This window comes from Oryx dammah, unplaced genomic scaffold (genome assembly GCF_014754425.2).
Source record: "Oryx dammah isolate SB20612 unplaced genomic scaffold, SCBI_Odam_1.1 HiC_scaffold_11077, whole genome shotgun sequence".
Classification (NCBI taxonomy): Eukaryota; Metazoa; Chordata; class Mammalia; order Artiodactyla; family Bovidae; genus Oryx; species Oryx dammah.
In genome coordinates this window covers 7,485,383-7,509,095 of record NW_024080471.1, presented here as the reverse complement: position 1 = coordinate 7,509,095, position 23,713 = coordinate 7,485,383, and the positions used below count along the sequence as shown (strand labels likewise).

General features: G+C 43.4%; 1 protein-coding gene across 3 annotated transcripts; it reads right to left on the bottom strand.

Moving 5' to 3' along the window:
* Window positions 1–2,019: 2,019 nt before the first annotated feature.
* Window positions 2,020–22,382, bottom strand: LOC120860500 (RNA-binding protein 34-like). 3 transcript variants are annotated; one of them, XM_040236333.1, is made up of 11 exons: window positions 22,242–22,380; window positions 21,959–22,133; window positions 21,615–21,751; window positions 16,764–16,992; window positions 15,230–15,289; window positions 10,802–10,845; window positions 8,135–8,218; window positions 7,926–7,989; window positions 5,758–5,797; window positions 5,415–5,533; window positions 2,020–2,575 (listed from the first exon to the last, which is right to left on the bottom strand). In XM_040236333.1, exons 1-11 carry the CDS (start codon window positions 22,292–22,294, stop codon window positions 2,303–2,305), a joined length of 1,278 nt encoding a protein of 425 aa, XP_040092267.1. In that variant the 5' UTR covers window positions 22,295–22,380; the 3' UTR covers window positions 2,020–2,302. The 3 variants fall into 3 exon arrangements, with proteins under 3 accessions (XP_040092267.1, XP_040092266.1, XP_040092268.1); XM_040236332.1 differs by lacking the exon at window positions 10,802–10,845 and having other exon boundaries at window positions 15,183–15,289; window positions 22,242–22,382; XM_040236334.1 differs by lacking the exons at window positions 5,415–5,533; window positions 5,758–5,797; window positions 10,802–10,845 and having other exon boundaries at window positions 15,183–15,289; window positions 22,242–22,382.
* Between the last annotated feature and the right edge of the window lie 1,331 nt (window positions 22,383–23,713).

Here is a 23,713-nt window from a genome sequence, read left to right as displayed (position 1 = left end):
TAATGACTTATACCCTAAAGAATTTATCATAATACTGCCCAGTGCACTTGTGCAAACAATAAATAATTCAGAGTATTAACATTCACATGTGTAATTGAGTTTACAAATGTACAAAATTTTGGGTAACAAACACTTTAAACTCATTTTCCAAACATTCAAGAAGCCCATCCCTGCCCCTAGCTACATTTTAAAGACCTATTTAGGTTTTCCCTGTGCAATCCCTAAAGACAACATTTTCAAAATAATGAGTAATAACTCACTGTCCTGCAATTCCCTTACCCACCTGTAAGTAATCAGTTGCATGTATCACAGATGAGCCTGCCTCAGATCAGCCCCCCTGGCTCACGCCCATTCCTCCCTCCAGGACACAGCTTCAGCTTGCTAAGTCTTGTGAGCAGGGGCGCCAGCTGTATGTCGTAAGGGTAAATTTCAACGGAATGCAATGCTCTTCTTTCCCCCGGTTAACTTTACACTTTGTGACTTCAGTACCATACTTTTTCAGAAAATTGTTTCCATGACTTTTTTGAACTTATTTCTTGGCCACAATGTGTGGCATGTAGTCTTGGCTCCCTGAGCAGGGGTCAAAACCTGTGCCCCCAGCATTGGAAGGTGGTCTTAACCCCAGACCGCTGGTTTTTGTTGTTTTTTTAGTCACTAAAGTTAAGTCTGACTCTTTGAGACTCCGACTGTAGCACACCAGGCTCCTCTGTCCTCCACTATCTCCCAGAGTTTGCTCAGATTCGTGTCCACTGAGTCAGTGAGGCTGTCTAACCATCTCATCCTCTGCCACCCCCTTCTCCTCTTGCCTTCTATCTTTCCCAGCATCTGAGTCTTTTCCGATGAGTCAGCTCTTCACATCAGATGGCTTCCAGTTCAGAGAGTAAAAAGTGAAAGTGTTAGTCGCTCAGTCACGTCTGACTCTGCAATCCCATGGACCATAGCCTACCAGGCTCCTCTGCCCATGGGATTCTCCAGGCAAGAATACCGGAATGGGTAGCCATTCCCCTCTCCAGGGAATCTTCCCCACCCAGGGATCAAAACCAGGTCTCCCTACTGCAGGCAGATTCTTTAACTTGCCACCAAAGAAGTCCAACAGTCCTTGGTAAGTCCCTAAATATGATTTTTTTTAAAGTTTCATTCTATTGGGTGACATTAAGTATCACAAGTTTTCCTGGGAGAATATTCTTCAAATTAAAAATAGAGGTGGGACTGTCCAGTAGTTAAGAATCCACCTGCCAATGCAGGGGACACGGGTTTGATCCCTGCTCCAGGATGATCCCATATGTTGTGGGGCAACTGATCCCATGCGCCACAACTACTGAGTCAATGCGCCCTTTAGCCTGCGCTCCACAACCTGCTTGCTGCAACTAGAGAAAAGACCAAGACTCCGTGCAGCCAAAAATATATAAATAAAATTAAAAAACAAAATTGAAAAGTAAAAATCTGCCTTATAGCAAATTTACCAAGGACTGCAATAACCAATCTAATCACCAATTAAGAATAAGAAATCAGACCTACATTTGATATAAAATTCATTATTAGGTTGATGAAATAAAATTAAAACCTGGAACTCCACTTATCATAAGTACAAAAGAAAGGAAGAAAAATGACTAGCTATCATATACCAGCCCTTACAACTTTACTTCTTAGGGATTATCACTTGACCTCAGATCAATCAGTATTCCCACTTTTATTCAGATACTTTGTCTAGGTACAATAAGTATTAAGGTTGTTTCACTTTTGTTTAAATTTACTCATTTTTAAATTTAGTCTCATCCCAAGTAATTCTTTGGATGGAGGAGCCTGGTGGGCTGCAGTCCATGGGGTCTCTACAAGTCAGACACAACTGAGCGACTTCACTTTCACTTTTCATTTTCATGCATTGGAGAAGGAAATGGCAACCCACTCCAGTGTTCTTGTCTGGAGAATCCCAGGGACAGGGGAGCCTGGTGGGCTGCCGTCTATGGGGTCACACAGAGTCCAACACGACTGAAGCTACTTAGTAACAAGAGCAACAAGTAATTCTTAAAAATTACAGGTATATTTGCAACATATGGTAAAATAATACATAACCACTAAAATCCTAAATGTTCACCCTACACTTAAAATCATCTCTCCTACAATCAACAGTATTACATGATGACTACATCTTAAAATAGTTGCTTCAAAGGTAGTATTACAACATGAATAACTGAAAAAGTATCCATGCTTCACATATATAAAAAATTCTGAAACTCAGTACATGGATTTATCTCAATTTTATTACCAGTAGTCAGTCAGGGAAAATAAAAGCTTCAGGTTGTTACTTTTTCTGTGTCTTACTTCGTCTGCTTTTCTTCTGTCCTTTCTTTTTCTTCTTCATGAGAACAGCTTTCTCTCCAATAAACAAACCTTTAGAATTCTGTGCACTTTTTGAAGCAAAGTTAAGTCCCTGCTTAGGTTTACTGACATTCTTCAAACTAGGATTTGAATTTTGTTTTAACTTTTCTTTATGTACAGAACGCATGACTCTGAGTTTTCTTCCCATCAGTTCAGAATTATTTAATTTCAGAGCAAGATGAACAGCATCTGTATTCTGTAATAAAAATCAATATATTAAATTTTACAGAAACTCATCTGCAAAGAATCTAGCAAAATTACAACTTTTATGGATTAGAATAGTTTTCAAGCTTGTAATACAGAAACCCCTGTCGGGTAGTCCCTGGCAGTTCAGTGGTTAGAATTCTGTGTTTCCACTGCAGGGGTCACAGGTTCCATCTCTTGTTGGGGAACAAAGATCCCACCTGCCTCGGTGTGGCCAAAGAAAGAAAAAGCAGAAACCCCGCTCATTTCCACAGGTAGGAAGTCCAAGCCCCAGGGTTCCAGCAGCGGGCGCTTGCAGTTCTAATCATGCACCCTCATGCGTTTCTCCCCAGGAAGCACTTAGGCTGGCTTGTCAAATGACCAGGTAAGCCCACAATCAAAGAGGCTTCATTTTTTCTCAATGTAAAATGAACTTTCAACTAAGGAGATCAATCCTAGGTGGCCTTTTAAACCAATGAAGCTCCTCCTCACGAGTCTCTTCCTGCAAAGCCCCCGCTGTACTGGTTGCTTTGAGAACAGAGAACTCTATTACAATACTTGAGATGTCAGACTAGATGCCTTCAGGGTGCCATTTAAACCCCAAATACGGTTACTCTTTTATTCTAACTCAGTGTTCACAACTCTAAATATTCATGACGTGTTTGTTATAGGGGTTTACAAACTTATCAGTAGTCAGAAGACAGAGCAGAGAGACAATGAGATTGTTACACCACAGTCATGGATGGAAGCATCAGGATGTGAGTCCCTTCCTTCAAACCCATCTGGTCCTACATACGAAGAGCCTTAAAAACCGTCGCAGGTCTTAATCTGGTTAGTGATAACCCACTGGGGAACGTTCCTAAAGAAGTAATCCAAAAATGGAGGCAAACATTTGAAGGAAAAAACAACCACTCCAATTGCATTATTATAGGGAAAGAGAGAAAACAGCACACATGTGTGACATTTGGGAAACACTGGGGTAAAAGACAGTATGAATGATGTTACATCCCTCAATGGAACATATTTACACAACACAGAACAACACAGAGGCAAGCTACAGAAGCTTGTGTTCACAATACTAAGTGTGCCCACAAAAAGGCAGAGGCAGAAACTGAGAGGACACATGTGATGGGGTGACTGTAGAGGGAAGAAAAACTTAAGTGCCTCTGGGTTGTACGTGTATTCCAGTAATTTTAGACACAAGATACTGGTTAATATTTAGCGAACTAAATATAAATTGTGTAACAAAAACTAAAATTTTCTTCTAGCTGAGTGAACAGTCAATTTTCTCCTTTTACAGTAGGTAGAGATTTGGAGATTTAGTACCTCTAATGTTGTCGTTTAGTCATTAAGTTGTGTCTGACTCTTGGAGACCCCATGAACTGTAGCCCACCAGGCTCCTCTGTCTATGGGAATTCCCAGGCAAAATACTAGAGTGGGTTGCCATTTCCTTCTCCAGGGGATTTTCCCCAACCCAGGGATCGAACCTGCATCTCCTGGACAGTCAGGTAGATTCTTTCCTGCTGAGCCACCAGGGAAGCCCAATACTTTTAAAAGCTAGCATCTAAAACATTATTTAATGAAACAACTGACAAAGGATTAATTTCCAAAACATACAAGCAGCTCATACAGTTCAATACCAGAAAAACCACCCAATCAAAAAGTAAGCAGAAGACCTAGCACACATTTCTCCAAAGACATACAGATGGCTAATAAATGCATGAAGAGATGCTCAACATTGCTCACTATTAGAGAAATGCAAATCAAACCACAATGAGCTATCACCTCAACTGGTCAGAATGGTCATCATCAAAAAATCTACAAACAATAAATGTTGGACAGGGTGTGGAGAAATGGCAACCTTTTTGCATTGTTGGTTGGAATGTAAATTGACGCAGCCGCTATGGAGAATGATACGGAGATTCCTTGAAAAACTAGGAATAAACCTACCATTTGACCCAACAATCCCACCACTGGGCATAAGCCCCGAGGAAACCATAACTGAAAAAGACGCACGTACCCTAATGCTCACTGCGGCACTATTTCCAATAGCTAGGACAGGGAAGCAACCTAGATGTCCGTCGACAGATGAATGGATAAAGAAACTGTGGTACATATACACAGTGGAATATTACTCAGCCATAGAAAGCCATTTGAGTCAGTTTTAATGAGGTGGATTCAAATAGAGTCTATTATACAGAGTAAAGTAAGTCAGAAAGAGAAAAACAACAGAGTATTTTAAAGCATATATATGGAATCTAGGAAGACAGTACTGATGAGCCCATCTGCTGGGCAGCAGTGGAGATGCAGACGCAGAGAACAGAGTTATGGACACAGTGGGGGAAAGACAGGGCCTGCACTGACAGAGTAACATGGAAACATACTGACATATGCAAAACAGCCAGCCAGTGGGAATCTGCTATATGACGCAGGGAGCACAAACTGGGCGCTCTGAAAACCCAAAGGGGTGGATGGGGTCGGAGGTGGGAGTGAAGTTCAGGAAGGAGGGGACATGTACACCTATGACTGATTCACATTGATGAATGGCAGAAACCAACAGAATACTGTAAAGCAATTATCCTCCAATTAAGAATAAATAAGAAGGATACAGAAGTAGAAATGAATAAATAAAACATTATTTCATGACATTAATGTGGAGAAACAATCAAGACATTGCATGGTTAGATGCATAATAAAGCACAGTAGGAACAGTGCTCTATTATGGCAGGTTATGAATTTACTTAAGGTGCAATTTGAGGGAGACAGCGAGAGTTATGGCTGAACGATGGGACAGCAGGGACAGCCTCCCCCAACACACTTCAAGGACAGTGACGACACATTAACCTCCGTACCTCAAAGAGCACGTAGCCAAAGCCTCTGCCGACTCCAGTAACTTGATCCCGCACAATCCTCACAGCCACAACGTTCCCACAGGCCAAAAAGTGCTTCTCAACTGCAGGTTCTTCAACTTCTAAAAACAGGTTCAACCAAAGGGGAAGTGAGGACTTTGAATCGCCTCAGGAAGTTAGAGATGTTTAATCACATATCAAGGTAAGCATAGCCTTGAAGTAATTAGTCAAGTTACACTCCACACTTTTCAAAGTTAGTCTTAAAGCAAAACACTGAGTGACCACTTGGATGTTATTTGCATTACTTCAGTGACAAACAGATAGTTTTTTATTTAAACAAACTTACTGTATGGGAGATTTCCCACAAATACAGATCTCTTGTCCCTCTGAAACACAAAATAAAAAAAATCACTCATGAAAGAGAAAACGGAAGTCACCCTGAAGTCCACTCTTTCCTTCACCGCACACGTCTGACGGGGCTCCATCTCCTGATTCCCCTGCCTATCAGGCCCCTGCTGGATTTGGCCTCTGCCATTTTTCCCGCAGGACTGTGAGCCCCAGAGTGAGGAGTGGCTTCTGTTCACAGCTCGCACTGACAACATGGCCGTGCTCAAGAAAGGCCTGCTGCTTTAAAGGTGGGCACACTTTTTCTATAAAGGGCCAGAAAGCAAGTATTTGTGGGCCAGGCAGTCTCTGCTGTTCCCCTTGCCTCTGCTGTTAAAGCAAAATAACATGAAACTAATGGGCTTCCCTGGTAGATCAGTGGTAAAGAATCCACCTGCCAATGCAAGAGACTTGGGTTTGATTCCTGGGTCAGAAAGATCCCCCGGAGGAGGAAATGGCAACCCACTAGTGTCCATGGGGTTGCAAAGAGTCGGACATGGCTGAGCACGTAATGGGTATCGTTGTATAGCAATAAAACTTTATTCACAAAAACGGGGAGCAAACATTGGGCCCTCAGGCCAGTTCACTATTTGGTGCCAGGTCAGGACAGTCAGCCAGGCCTTGGTCAGTTCTCACCTCGCTACCCCGACACCAATAGTAACACATTCTGCCTCTGCAGTGAGTTCTTACCAACTCATGCTTCATTCATTTCAAGAGACCCCAAGGAAAAGCTTCTGAACAAAACCCAGACTCCTCGACATGGCAGGCCGGGGTCATCATGACTGCCCTCCATCTATTTCTCCAACAGCAACTCTGACTATGGCCTCTCCTCACACTCTACCCGCTAATAACTGTACCAAGCTCTTGGAACCCCCACAAAGGATTAGGTTTTGGTCCCACCATTCAGTGTTCAAAATTTTTTTGTCCGTATAACACTGATAGGACACCTGTTCTCCAGGAAACCCTCCTTTGTCCCTTCTTGCTGGCAACCTCCCACACTGCGTGGCCCATTCCTGAGCTGATGTTTATGACAGAATTTATCATAAAACAGTGCCGTGGTCAGCCCATCTGCTCATCTTTACCTTTACACTGCAAACTCCTAGACAGCTGAGCCTGTGTCTCAGCACCACACACGTGACCCAGAGCAGGGACGAGACACTGCTGATGAGCAATGTAACTCGAGACCTTAGTCAATAAATAAGGTGCTGGCTCCAGCGCTCTTTAATATACCTTTCAGCCACACTCTCTAAGATTACTGGATCTGATGTAGGAGTGGGAACTACTTTTTTTAAAAAAAAACATTTTAATTGGAGGCTAATTACTTTCCAATACTGTAGTGGGTTTGCCATACACTGGCATGGGTCAGCCATGGGTGCACATGTGTCCCCCATCCTGAACCCCCTCCTGCCTCCCTCCTCACCCCATCCCTCTGTGTCCTCCCAGCCCCGAGCACCCTGTCTCATGCATTGAACCTGGACTGGCGATCCATTTCACATATGGTAATATACATGTTTCAATGCTATTGTCTCAAATCATCCCACCCTCGCCTTCTCCCACTGAGTCCAGAAGTCTGGGGAAACACTTTCTTGAAGCTAATACTGACTTGAACTTCCCTGGTAGTCCAATGGTTAAGACTCTATGCTTTCAATGTAGGGAGTGCAGGTTCAATCCCTGGTTTGGGGAACTAAGATCCTACATGCCGCATGGCACAACCAACAAGAAAAAAAAATCAAAAGCTAGAGCCTTCCCAGGTGGTTTAGTGGTAAAGAATCCACCTGGCGATGCAGGAGACGTGGGTTTAATCCAAAGCTTGAGAAGATGCCCTGGAGGAGAAGTGGCAACCCACTCCAGGATTCTTGCCTGGGAAATCCTGTGGACAGAGGAGCCTGGCGGACAGCCCCTGGGGTTGCAAAGAGTTGGCCACGACTGCAGTGAACAATGAGCAATGCTGACTTAAGCCCTCGCCCATCCCCGGCGCCCACGCTGAGGCCACAAAGGGCAGAGGTGCTTTCCTCTAATTCCCTCGTGCTCCCGGCTAACCCAACTCCTCTCCCAGCACACACTCAGAAGAAAACATTCTTCTCTACACTACTCCAGCGAAATTCTTCAGATAGCGCAAGGACTACTTACGGAAGAGGTCTCAGTTGCAAGATCCACTCTAACACGAAATCCTTCTGCAAATTGGGCCCCATTTCTGTTATAAATATGAAGGGAAAATGGCTGTTAAAAACAGGCACTGAGCTACTGGGGTATTTAATCTGAAGTGAACCCAAAGAATAAAAGACAGCTGGACTCATACGTGGAATAATTCTGTTCAAACATCAAAGAGACAAAATTACCTTTCCAGTGCTTTTGTAGCAGCACTCTCGTCCTTAAACACAACATAAGCATTAATATTTTTCTGATCAGGATGAATTTTACGCCTACATCAAAAAAAAAAAAAAAAGACTGTAAAATTTGCTAATCCCAAAGTCACTAAAATAAATACAGCTTGTTTTACACTCTCAATCAACACCTATGACAAGAACTTCTGGGTGGATTTTCACACATTCTTTTCATAACCATTTAGTAATAACCCAAAAAATAACACACAACTTGTAGTAGTTTGTCGCTCAGTCGTGTCCAACTCTTTGTGACCCCATGGACTATAACCTACCAGGCTCCTCCCTCCATGGGATTCTCCAGGCAAGAGTACTGGATTGGGGTGCCATTGCCTTCTCCAGGGGATCTTCCCGACCCAGGGATCGAAGCTGGGTCTCCCACATTGCAGGCAGACGCTTTAACCTCTGAGCCACCAGGGAAGCACTTGTACAGACAATGGTGAAACATGTGACCTACGCCCTCTTCCCAGTCATCACTGTGAGAAAGCAGGAGGCCACCCCAGGCGACCCCACCACATAAACTGTCACCTTCACTGCAGCTCTGTATCTAATACACACATAGATGGGAAAAACGTGCTTTTTTCTTTTTACTATAAACTAAAACCTATACAAACCTGTAAACATGTACAGCTAAGGAAATTATCAACAGGGTAATACCCAAATAGCAACCCACTCCAGTATTCTTGCCTGGAGAATCCCATGGACAGAGGAGGCTGGCAGGCTACAGTCCATGGGGGTTGCAGAGAGTTGGACACAACTGAAGCAACGTAGCACTTAGCACCCTTGTAGCCTCTCTGGGGCCCCAACAACTGCAGCTCTTCCTCTCCTCCTTCAAAGGCAACCACCACTCCCACCGTTATAGGAACTACTTCCCTGCATGTCTATGTGGTTTTATCACCCAAGTGTCTACCGTGAGACATACTTTGGTCTTGTTCAGTTTTCCACTTGAAAAGTCTCTAGAATCCTGTTTAATCTGATTCACCATTTATCTATCTTATAGTTTGACCTAAAGAATTTCCCTGGAAAAAACTGACCAGCCAACAGCAATCATGAGGCATTTCTGATTTGAAGATGCATTTTGGCAGAGGAACCAGAGATCAAATTGCCAACATCCTCTGGATCACGGAAAAAGCAAGAGAGTTCCAGAAAAACATCTATTTCTGCTTTATTGACTATGCCAAAGCCTCTGACTGTGTGGACCACAATAAACTGTGGAAAATTCTGAAAGAGATGGGAATACCAGACCACCTGACCTGCCTCTTGAGAAACCTATATGTAGGTCAGGAAGCAACAGTTAGAACTGGACACAGAACAATAGACTGGTTCCAAATAGGAAAAGGAGTACGTCAAGGCTGTATATTGTCACCCTGCTTATCTAACTTCTATGCAGAGTACATCATGAGAAATGCTGGGCTGGAAGAAGCACAAGCTGGAATCAAGATTCCGGGAGAAATATCAATCACCTCAGATATGCAGATGACACCACCCTTATGGCAGAAAGTGAAGAGGAGCTAAAAAGCCTCTTGATGAAAGTGAAACAGGAGAGCGAAAAAGTTGGCTTAAAGCTCAACATTCAGAAAACTAAGATCATGGCATCTGGTCCCATCACTTCATGGGGAAATAGCTGGGGAAACAGTGGAAACAGTGTCAGACTTTATTTTTGGGGGCTCCAAAATCACTGCAGATGGTGACTGCAGCCATGAAATTAAAAGATGCTTACCCCTTAGAAGGAAAGTTATGACCAAACTAGATAGTATATTCAAAAGCAGAGACATTACTTTGCCAACAAAGGTCCGTCTAGTCAAGGCTATGGCTTTTCAGTAGTCATGTATGGATGTGAGAGGTGGACTGTGAAGAAAGCTGAACACTGAAGAATTGATGCTTTTGAACTGTGGTGTTGGACAAGACTCTTGAGAATCCCCTGGACTGCAAGGAGATCCAACCAGTCCATCCTAAAGGAGATCAGTCCTGGGTGTTCTTTGGAAGGAATGATGCTAAAGCTGAAACTCCAGTACTTTGGCCACCTCATGCGAAGAGTTGACTCACTGGAAAAGACTCTGATGCTGGGAGGGATTGTGGGCAGGAAGAGAAGGGGATGACAGAGGATGAGATGGTTGGTTGGCACCACCGACTCGATGGACATGGGTTTGAGTGAACTCCGGGAGTTGGTGATGGACAGGGAGGCTTGGCATGCTGCAATTTGTTGGGTTGCGAAGAGTTGGACACAACTGAGCGACTGAACTGAACTTTGATCTTAAAAATGTTAGGTATAGGAAATGTGTGCCTTAGAACTGATGAAATGTGATACTTGTGATTTATAATAGAATATTTAGATGTAAAACTTTCTTATTCTCTTCACACAGTATGTCTGATTAAACGTCTGAAATTTCTCATTTTTCATGGCATGTTTTAAGTTATTCTGCAATTCTTTCTGTGACTCTACAGCTTATGTTGAAGCTTGAAGACAAACATCTGACAAATTTATAAGTTATCATAGGCATCAGAAACAATAAACCATGATGGTTCATCCAAATATAAACATTTGTGAGGTTAAGAAATTATCTCATTTTTCACCAAAATGGAAGAGAATTTACAAGTACTCCCTTTCTCTAATTATAAACTTACTTTATTGCCGCCAACTTTTTGGACAAAGTTCCCTCTGCTGGAATCTTTAAGAGAAAAAAAAAGTATTACAGCAAAGTCATCATTTGACATTATTTCAAAATAATTATATTTTAATTAATCGAATTATAAATACCTAACTCCAATATGGAATAAAAACGAAGGAAATACTGAATCAGAAACAACTGTCCTATTGTTGTATGAATGGGACCTTGTGGCTGAGGACAAACATTTCCAGTGACAGTGCTATATTCCGATTTCACAGGCAGCAACTCTCAAACTAGGCGGGAATAACGGATGACTCGAAGGGGTTGCTGGCCATGTGAGGAGACAATGTTGTTGAAGACACATGTGAAGAGTGTTAAGGAAAATTGTTTTATAAAATGAGCATGGAAAAAGGGGACACTTCTAAGTTGGCATTTTATTGAATATGCTATATGCTTTTAAATATGTCTAACTTTATTGAAAAGGAGTATGTCAAGGCTGTCTACTGTCACCCTGATTATTTAACTTATATGCAGAGTACATCATGAGAAACGCTGGGCTGGAAGAAGCACAAGCTGGAATCAAGATTGCCGGGAGAAATATCAATAACCTCAGATATGCAGATGACACCACCCTTATGGCAGAAAGTGAAGAGGAACTAAAAAGTCTCTTGATGAAAATGAAGAGGAGAGTGAAAAAGTTGGCTTAAAGCTCAACATTCAGAAAACAAAGATCATGGCTTCTGGTCCCATCACTTCATGGGAAACAGTGTCAGACTTTATTTTTTTGGGCTCCAAAATCACCGCAGATGGTGACTGCAGCCATGAAATTAAAAGACGCTTACTCCTTGGAAGGAAAGTTATGACCAACCTAGACAGCATATTGAAAAGCAGAGACATTACTTTGCCAACAAAGGTCCATCTAGTCAAGGCTATGGTTTTTCCAGTAGTCATGTATGGATGTGAGAGGTGGACTGTGAAGAAAGCTGAACACCGAAGGACTGATGCTTTTGAACTGTGGTGTTGGAGAAGACTCTTGAGAATCCCCTGGACTGCAAGGAGATCCAACCAGTCCATCCTAAAGGAGATCAGTCCTGGGTGTTCATTGGAAGGAATGATGGTAAAGCTGAAACTCCAATACTTTGGCCATCTCATGCGGAGAGTTGACTCACTGGAAAAGACTCTGATGCTGGGAGAGATTGTGGGCAGGAGGAGAAGGGGATGACAGAGGATGAGACGGCTGGATGGCATCACCAACTTGATGGACATGAGTTTGAGTGAACTCTGGGAGTTGGTGATAGACAGGGAGGCCTGGCGTGCTGCAATTCGTGGGGTCGCAAAGAGTCGGACACGACTGAGCGACTGAACTGAACTTAATTGATAATTAATATAAGAAAACATGATTTCACTCATATCTCTATGAGTTTATACATGTCAACTGGCAAAAACAAAACAGAACCCTTCAGTATCTGTCCTCGGACAAATAATGGAATCTCCCTTTTTTCAGGATCATGCTATTTTCAGTCATATAGTGTAGCTAAGAGTGACGGAAACAGGTAGGGAAAACTTTATGGCGAAGGTGGAAATTCAAGTCAACAATGGTGACTAACAGCAATGTTCCAAATACCACCAGGTACTGTGACTAGGAAGGTAAAAGATACAAATTGCCAAGTTCACAGTCCAGGAGTATCTATAAACACCAATCTCATTTAGGGCAGTCACTATAAATCTCCTCTGGAAAACCTGTCTTTTAGTCATTTGATAGTTTACATAGTAAAAGTAATAAATTTGAACTACTTCTTAGTCTGTCTTGCTTAAACTAACAAATGGTAAAGCTCTCAGAATATAGACAGAAATACAGTCCAAGACATGAGAAATGCCCACATGAGTAATCAACATGTGAATGCCAGGCATCAAAACACATCTACGAGGCTTTCTAGGAGCTCTCAAGGACCTGTGCCCTGCTATTAAAGATAAGAAGGAACAGATATAGCATAAGACAATAAATTACAAAAAGGATTCAGAGGGAAAAAAATACCACTTGGTGTTATATAGTATCAAAAAGCGTTGAATAAGTGACATCTTAAGTGCCTTCTGAAAAATACATATTATCTTAATGAGCAAAATGAGAATTTAAGGATTCCCAGAATATACATACAGTAAAATACTACTCTGCCATAAAAAAGAAGGAAATCTTGCCACTTGCAACAACATGGATACATGCCGAGGGTATGCTAAGGGAAATAAAGACAAATACCCTATGATGTCACTTATACATGCAATCTGAAAACCAAAACAGGGAATTCCCTGGGTAGTCCAGTGGTTAGCACTCTGTGCTCTCACTGCTGGGGGCCCAGGTTTGAAATCTGGTTGGGAAACTAAAATCCTACAAGCCTCACAATATGACTAAATAAAAAAACAAAATAAAAGTCAAGAGATACAGAGAACAGATTGGTGGTGACCTAGAGAGCAGGGGGTAGAGAGTAGGCAAAATGAGTGAAGGGGCTCAAGTGCACAGTGACAGATGGTGACTAGCCCCATGGTGGTGACCACTCTGTAGTGTGAACAAACGCTGGACTGTTACACTGAACACCTGAAATTAATGTAATGTTACACACCAATTTTATCTAAGTTAAAAAAACAGAGAACTGGGCAAAAGGGTGCGGGTGGGGGGGTCCACGTGTATGATCTGCTACAAGCGCAGCGCCCAGGCTGCAGGACAGTCATGTGTGGAAGAGTCCAGGGCCCCAGGGCCGCCCTGCACAGACCGTCAGGATGTCAGGACAAACAAACAGCTAGAAACATGACAAGATTTGGGCACCTCCGTACATATTTGGTGTGAACCAGGTGCAGGTACTGGTGACCCAGCGGGCAGCCAGGCTCACAGTCTGGTGGCACAGAGGAGCAGCATCACCATGTCCCAGCCGCCCCCTAAGGACCACAGTGAGTGCCGGCTGCCGCGGGGCGGGCGCGGCATCACCACGTCCCAGCCGCCCCCTAAGGACCACAGTGAGTGCCAACTGCTGGAGGGCAGACGGCAGGGTCACCCCACGCACCAGTAATTCAGGGATACGGAAGAATCAGGGCTGGCTCCTCAAGGAGAACACCAAGCCAAGTGCGTGTATGTGTGTTTGTGTGCGTGTAATGTTCACGGGAGGGGAGGTGGAGGAGAGGGATTTCGGGTTGGGAGTTCCAGGAAGAAGTGCTTTAGGAAGATTAAGTAGACAGAGGTGTGTTGGCTACATGTGAGGCAGACTGAAAGCAGGAACTGTAACAGGCCTCTGCAACTATTTTGGCAAGAAGTGAAAACTTAGGTGGGACAATGCAGAAGGGAAGGAAGAAACCACAGTTGAAAACCAGGCAGGGATGACAAGCGACAGGCTGGGTGGGCTAAAGAAAAAGAGTCCACGGCTGGCAGTCTGAGGGGTACTAAAGAACAGGTAATCAGCAGATGGCATGGGACGGGGTCAGGGACAGATGCAGGTGAGGTGAGCACAGAGGGGCTGGCAGGGCAGCCCTGTGGATGTGTCAGGCAAGGGTCTGATACGAGGAAACAGGCCTCAGAAGGGCTGACGGAAGATGCACGTGATGAACGGAAGAATCTGACACCATGTAGTAATATGGAGACTGCGCCAAAACCTTGAGAAAGGCCTACTTTTAGAGAAGTGGGCAGTTTTGCCTGCTGGGGACGTTTGGCAGTTGGTTGTTACGACTGGGGTGGGAAGGATGCTACCAGTACCTAGTGGGCAGAAGCCAGGGATGCTGCATTACAAAGGTCAGTGTCCAACAACACACGATTATCCAGCATCAAATGTCAATGGCATCAAGGCTGAGAAACCCCATTTTAGAGACTCACGTTGAGAAAAAGCAGTTTGAAACAAGGAATAAACATTTCTTATATTCTAATACATATTAATTATATTTTTAAAAAAATCTATGAATGCGGCTTCTTCATGCTTCAAGGAACATGGCTGTAACTGGTCTACAGAGCACTCAATTGGTGAAATCTGATTCCATTCACTTCCATCAAATTTTAACATTAAACTGATTACACATACTTTATCTTTCTATGTCAGAGCATAAGCACTGCTCTGCAGAGTCAGGCAAATCCCCCATATGAACAGCTGTGATTCCAGAAATGCTACTCAATAGGTTGAACATCTCCACCTGTTCAACTGACTCACAAACAAAAATCACAGATCCACCCTCCAAAATATACTTACGAAGGATATCATTTTACTATGTGAACTCATTAAATTACCCAACAAAGTCAAAGGGTCAGTAATAGACAGCAGGTGTGACTCTGCTTTGGTGCTAGATTTGAGCCTGTTGATTCTAAAGGTTAAAGTCAAGGGCTCCTTCATCTCACTAAAACCAACACATGAAAAAGTCTGATTTACATGCAATACATTTTCAGATGACGTACTTTCAAGGAAGGAAAACATACCAGAGAACGAAATCGTACAGATTCTATCTGTCCATACTCTTTAAAAAATGACTTCAGCCTCTAAAAAAAAGAAAAAAGAAGATACATATATTTTAGTCCATTTTAAGAACATCAACTAAGTACCACAAAACAGAATTAAGTAAAATGGTTGGATAATCTTTTCCTGCCACGTTTCAAGAATATTTCAGGAAAAGTATGTAACTATTCAGTTAGAAGACAAAAGTTTTTACTGAAACTTATGTAAAAAAAAAAAAACAACACATTCATGTTACTATCCCTGAAATATACATTTCTGCCTTTCAAAATCTTTTACTGCATACCATATGTGTCATAGATTCTGTCATCTTTCCACACTGGCTTATTTAAACCAGAAATGGATTTTAAGGATGCTTATGTCACTATGGGAAATTTCCCAATTGTCTGGAACTGAGACCATCAGATTCAAGAAACATCTTTGGGTGAATTGTATACATTATGCTTATGACTGGCTCAGGATGTGACAAATGTGTATATTTGACAGCTCACACAATAAATGTCTATAAGCAACTTTAATTCAAAAATAACTTATTAAACATGTAAAGCTCCACAAACACTCCCTTCCCTTGAGCCCTTATAATCTAACACGAAGATAAGTAACCAAACTGAAGCTAGCTACTACGGAAAATGGATTATGTTCTACAAAATAATCACCCATCAAAAGCTAGGAGACAAAAGGCCAAAGGGCAAAGGGAAAAACCAGAAAGTAAGCTTCTTGTACTGTTTTAAGAAAGTGGAACTGAAATTGTTCCTTGAAAGATAAGCAGGATTTTGACCCAAGGGATTGCCATCAGGGTGGCTATCACATGAACACACAGAGAGAAAGGCCTGTCTTGGTTGATCGAACTCCACATAATGGAGGAAACTCGGGAAGGATGGATTCATTTACATGACAAATATTTATCAAGCCTCTACTACACATCAGGCACTGTTTCGATGCTAGTGACAGAGACGTGAAGAAGAAAAATACACATCCCTGCAAACACCGTGCTTCTGTTCTCGTGGCATGTAACAGAAGAGAAAGCTGGAGGGAAAAAACAGAGAGAAGACCACTGCGACAGTTCAGACAAGATTTGCAAAAGCCCGAATTAGAGCAGAGACTCTGGGAACAGAAAGGAGCAGGTGGATGCTGGAATGAATCTATCAAATGATTTAGACAGTCATTTATAATGAAATTATGTATTAAGGACTTATTAATTATGTACTTATTCAATCAAGTGATATGGCCTTCCCGGGCGGCTCAAACAGTAAAGAACCTGCCTGCAATGTGGGAGACCTGGGTTCAATCCCTGGGTTGAGAAGATTTCCTGGAGGAGGAAACGGCAACCCTCTCCAGTATTCTTGCCTGGAAAATTCCACAGACAGAGGAACCTGATGGACTGCAGTCCATGGGTTTGCAAAGTCAGACATGATTGAGCAACTAACACACAAACACAAACACAAAATTATGAATTAATAATTTCTCTGCATGTTTATAATATACAGACTATACACTCACCTTCTTCTTACAGGTGACAGGCAAATTCCCAACAAACACAGTTCTCTCATTCTTTAATCTCTCTTCTTCTTGGTTGATTTGAATTTTCTTTCTTTGATTTACAACCGTCTCTTCTACATCATCAAATAATTCTTTATCTGCAACTGTAACACCAGGTTGAGAATTTTTCCTTTTCTGCCCTTGTTTCTGGTGAATTTCTTCTAAATCAGCACTTGCTAACGCATCTTCTCTTTTTAAGCCAAAAAAAAAAAAAGAGGGCATGGAAGTCAGGTCTAGCATTTGACAAAGCACAGATTATGAATGCTTCCCACCTCCTGGCTTTCCTATAAACTTACCATTCATAAATACATCTACATTTAAGTAGCATTATCAAAATGTGACTCATATCTTTAGGAAACTCAAGAGTTAGCAAAAGTTAAGGTCAATTTCTGAAAATAGTTTAAAACTGCCAACTAATTAAGCAACAAAAGTTCACTCAAACAAAAGCTGGTTCACTTGAAGTTCTTGGGGATTTAGTTTACCTGCTGCTGCTGCTGCGTTGCTTCAGTCGTGTCCGACTCTGTGCGACCCCATAGACGGGCAGCCCACCAGGCTCCCTCATCCCTGGGATTCTCAATGCATGAAAGTGAAAAGTGAAAGGGAAGTCGCTCAGTCGTGTCCGACTCTTTGCGACCCCATGGACTGCAGCCTACCAGGCTCCTCTGTCCATGGGATTTTCCAGGCAAGAGTACTGGAGTGGGTTGCCATTGCCTTCTCCGAGTTTACCTTCTACCAGTGCCTAATTTTATTCTCTGCTCTAGAATTCTAGACTTGCTGCAGCACTCCCAGGGGCTCTACTAAGGTTAATAGACCAGCAAAGTACTTAACTCTGCAAAACCAATCTGACTAACAGGAGAAACCAGATTTCCTACTGCAATATTTAAAGGACTGCTTATCAAAATTATTGGCTTGGCCAAAAAAGTCATTTGGGTCTTTCTGTAAGATGTTATAGAAAAACCTGAATGAACTTTTTGGCCAACCCAATAAATTCTGCCAGTATTGTCAAGTATTGGTGCACTTGGATAAGCACACCAGTCTAGAAAGAGAACTGGACCAGGAACTTAGGAGTGAGGGGGAAGAATGAGTAGTAGGCATCATCAAACTCATTCATTCATTTGCTCAATATTTACTACTCAGTTCTAGCCTCTGAGGATACAAAGATAAGCAGACCATTAAAAGCAGACCATTAACAGTCTAGTCTCTGAGGAGACAGGCAAGGTTCACCATAAAATAGTAACATGTATAATACCTGGTGTAGAAACATAAAAGAAACAAGAGACATAAGGCAGTATACAGCACGTGGTCAGTATCAGTGAATGATGACCATTATCATCCCTCCACTAGACCACAAGCTCCACTAAGGAGAGGGTGTATGCCTAGTTTTTCCATTTACTATGGCATTTAAGGCACCTAGCAGGAGTGAGATGAAATGAGATGCAACAGGAAGACAGGAACCAGATCAAGAAGGACCAGGCCTGTTATGCAGAAGTGCTTAGACTTTATCCCACAGAAGACGAGGAGCTCCTGAAGACCCTGACGGTGCCTGAAAGAGGTCATTTGGGCAGCAGCTGCTGTTTAGTCACTCAGTCGTGTCGACTCTTTGGGACCCCATGGACTGCAGCATGCCAGGAGGTTTCCCTGTCCTTTACTGTCTCCTGGAGTTTGCTTAAATTCACGTGCATTGAGTCGGTGATGCCGTCCAAACAGCTCATTCTCTGTCGTGCCCTTCTCCTCCTGCCTTCAATCTTTCCCAGCATAGGGTCTTTTCCAATGAATTGGTTCTTCACATCAGGTAGCCAAAGTATTGGAGCTTCAGCATCAATCCTTCCAATGAACACCCAGGACTGACTTCCTTTAGGATGGACTGTTTGGATCTCCTTGCAGTCCAAGGGACTCTCAAGAGTCTTTTCCAGCACCATAGTTTGAAGGCATCAATTCTTCACCACACAGCCTTCTTTATGGTCCAACTCTCACATCTGCACATGACTACTGGAAACACCACAGCTTTGACTAAAGCAGAGCAAAGTGATGTCTGATTTTTAATACTCTATCTACATTTATCACAGCTTTTCTTCCGAGGAGCAGTCAATTTTAATTTCATGGCTGCAGTCACGTCTGCAGTGTTTGAAGCCCAAGAAAAAAAAGTCTGTCACTGGTTCCACTTATCCTCCTTCTATTTGCCATGAAGTGATGGGACCAGATGCCACAATCTTAGTTTTTTGAATACTAAGGTTTAAGCGAGCTTTTTTACTCTCCTCTTTCACCCTCATCAAGAGGCTCTTTAGTTTCTCTTCACTTTCTGCCATTTGAATGGTATCTGCATATCTGAGGTTGCATATTTCTGCATATTTCTCCCGACAGTCTTGCTTCCAGCCTGTGATTCATTCAGCCTGGCATTTCACACTATGGGCAGCAGAGCAGAAGATAACTCTAGAACAGAGTTATGAAATGCGGAAAGGCTGGGTAAGGGAGACCAGTAAGGAGACAGTTACAACTGCAGGCATCTCAGAAGACCACAAACCTACCAGAGCAAGAGAGGTGATGGAAAGGGAAAGCATATCATAGAGAGAATTAAGACAGCATCATTAGGACTTGGCAATGTATGAGAAATGTGGGGAAAAGAAAGAATCTAAGATGACTCCCAAGTCACAGGCTCAGGCAACTGGAAGGCTGATGGCACCACTCATGCAGAGGAACAGGTATGACGAGGATAATGAGATCAGTTTGAAGCATCCTGAATTTGATGTGTATATGAATAAGCCAATGGGCAGCAGAACATCACATGAGAGGACACTGCCAAACAACTGATGCTTTGGAACTGTGGTGCTGGACAAGACTCTTGAGAGTCCCTTGGACTGCAAGGATCCAACCAGTCAATCCTAAAGGAAATCAACTCTCAATATTCATTGGAAGGACTGATGCTGAGGCTGAAGCTCCAACATATTGGCCATCTGATGCAAAGAGCCCACTCACTGGAAAAGACCCTGGTGCTTGGAAAGATTGAGGGCAGAAGGGGATGACAGAGGACGAGATGATGGATGGCATCACCAACTCAATGGACATGAGTTTGAGCAAACTCTAGAAGATGGTGAAAGACAGGGAAGCTGGCATGCTGCAGTCCGTGAGGTTGCAAAGAGTCGGACATGACTGAGCAACTGAACAACAAGAACAATGAATAGGCTGACAGATCAAGCAACAGAGATCAGGGGATTACCCTGATGGTCCAGTGGGCTTCCCTCCTGGCTCAGACAGTAAAAAATCTGCCGTCAATGTGGGAGATCTGGGTTCGATCCCTGGGTTGGGAAGATCCCCTGGAGAAGGAAATGGCAACCTACTCCAGTATTCTCGCCTGGAAAATCCCATGGACAGTGGAGCCTGGAGGGTTACAGTCCACGTAGTTGCAAGAAGTCGGACACGTCTGAGCAACTAACACTTTCACTTTCACCAGTGGCTAAGACTCTGCGCTCCCAAGGCAGGGGACCCGTTTTCCATCCCTGGTCAGGGAATTATATCCCACGTGCTGCAACTAAAAGATCCCTCATGTCACAACTAAGACCTGGCGCAGGCAAATAAATCTATGTTTTAGAAAGAGAGAGCGAGATCAGAATGCTAGAGCCACAAAGACTGGGAGACTGCCCAGATTGATGGGTATAAAAAAGAATCATGAGATGACCAAGGACAGAATCCTAAGCGAAATGGACATTTAAGGAACAGTCAGAAGGAAAGGTGCCTGAGATAACAGTGAGAAGGAACAGAGAGAGAACTGGAAACTCGGAAGAGGTTGACATCAAAGAATGCAATAGCTTCGAGAAGAATAGCAACCACGTGACATGTAAAAGAGAGGGCTACAATTAGAGGCAATGCTCCCTATTAAATGCAGCACCTAGGTCAGAATGGCTTCCCTGAGCACTGTTTCAGAAGTATGGTCAGATCAAATAAAAAATTAACAACCAGAGTGCCAGTGTGTGGGAGAGAAGATAGATCAAGAAAAGGAAGAAAGAGCTAGTGGAGATTTCTAAAAGCTCAATGATAAAAGAAAGATTTGGGGGTCACATATGCTTGTGGACAGTTGGATTTCTTTAAGATGAGAATCTTTAACAGAATCTTGAGTGGACAGATCAAAGATACAGGAAAAAGCAGAAATGGATATAGGTATCTGATGGCATAACCTCTGAGAAGACAGAAGAGGTACGTGATATATATAAACAGTACAGGTGACTGCAGTAATCTTGGACAGGGAGTAAGACACCCTTCTCTGAAAGGGGAAGAAACTAAAAACGTGCATAGCTGCAATCAGAAGAAGGACGTAATTCACAACTGTTAGCAATTCATGACTCTCAGAACAAGTAACAAGACCACCTGCCAACAGAGAACAGGAATATAAAGAGCGTGAAGAAAGTGGCCTAGAAACAGAGGAAAGTTAACTAGAAACGTATAGTGTTTAAAAAATAAACTGTTTAAAAAAAATTGAGCTAATGGAGGAATCTGATCTCTGAATAAGTTTAAAAAAACCAAACTCATCTTTTATATACATGCAGTAACATTTATAGATGAAATCTAAGTCTTAGGTTTGCTTCCAAACAATGAGGAAGATATTAACAGGATAAAGATGAAACAAGCTTTACCAAGTATTAATTACTGCTGATGCTGGGTACTCTTTTCAATTTTTGAATATGTATGGGACTTAACATAATAAAAAATTTTAAAGAGAACTATGAAGGAAAAAAACTAAAATGAATATTACCAGTGTAAGAATCTCAATTTTGTTACCATCTGATTTCTTTACTATCAACTTAAAAGAATTTTACCAACCTGTTTGCCAACTTCTTCTCTGCATCAGAAAGTTTCTTCTTCATTTTCATCTTTTTGGCAGGTTCTTGCAAAAGCGGCCTTTGGATTTGGGGTGAACTTTCTTCCTCCTCATCTCGTTTCCTTTTTTTGATGGCTTCCTTTTAAAAGTTTAAAGTTATGTTTGAGACCTCATCACTTACTGGTCTTTCTAAAGTAGCATCTTTTCTCTCTCACTGGTACATCCAATAATGAAAGGTTACTGAAAATTGATCCTATCTGCCCCAGTTTACAAAGCATCCCCTGCAAGGTAGGTTTGTTTTAAAGTTGTTCTAATGGGCCATTCGGAGTAGAACGCAGTGACTTACTTTAGGCACAGGCACGTACACGGGTTGAAGCTGAGGGTTCACAGAACGAAAGAGGGAAGCCAGCCGACCGGTACTGCCCCTGGAGGGTTGCTTGCCGCGGAATAAACTATTGGCGACTTGTCCAACCTCATAGTCTCCTTCCAGATTCCCACAAGCGCCATCATCCGGGTTCTCTCTAGACACGGACGCCAGAGACTCAACGACATGATTCCACGCCCCACCCCTCGCGCCCCGAGCTCCCAAACGACTTCCCGCCCAGGCAGAAGAGCCACGAGCCACTCACCCCTCCTTCGCACTCTGCTTTTTCTCCCGTTTGTTCTTCCCTTCCAGGGTCATTCTTCACCTAAAAGCCTCCCAGCCTGCAGCAGCAGCACGTGAACACGCACTTCCCGTTCTCGGCTGCTCTGCTCTTGGAGCCACGCCCCTTCCGCCCCAGGAGTCTCTGTGGACGCGCTAGGGGCGGAGACAGCGGGCGAAGGGGCGGAGACAGCGGGCGAAGGGGCGGAGATAGCGGATGAGGGCGGACACAGCGAGCCCGCCGGTCGAAGCGAGACTTTCGAATCGGATCGCACTTAAATCTGTTTGGCTGAGACCGAGTCTTCCGAGAGTAGTTCAGGTCTGAAGTAGGAATAAGAATCAGCCAGGCTGTGAGTGGGCTATCAATCCAAGCAGAGGTAAAACACGTACGAGAATCTCTGCGTTGTCGAAGACAAGAGGAGGTTTGTCAGGAAATGAGGTTACAAAGATGTACGTCACACAGTATTAACAAATGATGAATCGGTGTGAAGGATACACGGGGCTCCTTAGTGCTGCTCTTGCAACTTTTCTGAAATCTGACATTATTTCAAAGTAAAATTGAGAAGAAATTGTGGTAGACCACAGCTGCAACCTGGGCTTCCCCTGTGGCTCAGACGGTAAAGAATCTGCCTGCAACGCGGGAGACCTCGGTTCGATCCCTGGGTTGAGGAGATCCCCTGGAGGAGGGCACGGCTACCCACTCCAGTACTCTTACCATGGACGGCGGGAGCCTGGCGGGCTACAGTACATGGAGTCTCAAGAGTCGGACAGGACTGAGCGACTAAGCAGAGCACACGCACAGCTCTAACCTGCCCTGCGCTATTATACCAGAAAAAGGAGAACCTTGGCTCTCAAAGCCTGAAGAATCCCCATGGTCAGAGGAAACTGGCGGGTTACATTCCTTAGGGTCGCAGTTCAGTTCAGGTCAGTCGCTCGGTCGTGTCCGACTCTTTGGGGCCGCAGAGTCGGACACAATTGCGCGACTAAGCACACTGTATTGGCTCTCAAAGCGAATACGATTTTCTCAACCTACTCAGCGTGCGTGCTAAGTCGCTTCAGTCGTGTCCGACTCTGCCATCCTATGGACTGTAACCCGCCAGGCTTCTCTGTCCATGGGACTCTCCAGGCAAGAATATTGGAGTGAGTTGCCATGCCCTCCTCCAAGGGATCTTCCCTACCCAGGGGTCGAACACACGTCTTTAAGTCAGCTGCATTGGCAAGTGAGTTCTTTTACCACTAGCGCCACCTGGGAAGCCTCCACCTCCAAGGTCCAAGCCTCCAAAGCCTGCTTTTTTCCCACCACCTCGTTATTTCATAACCTGTCATTCCTTATTTTTGTTATGCCTTCCTCCACTATTATCCTCCCCTTTACCCCTCATTGTCACCAGCAAAATTGTACCCATCCTTCAAGCCCAACTCACTTGGTAAAATTCCCTGCTATTTACAATAGAGATGAAA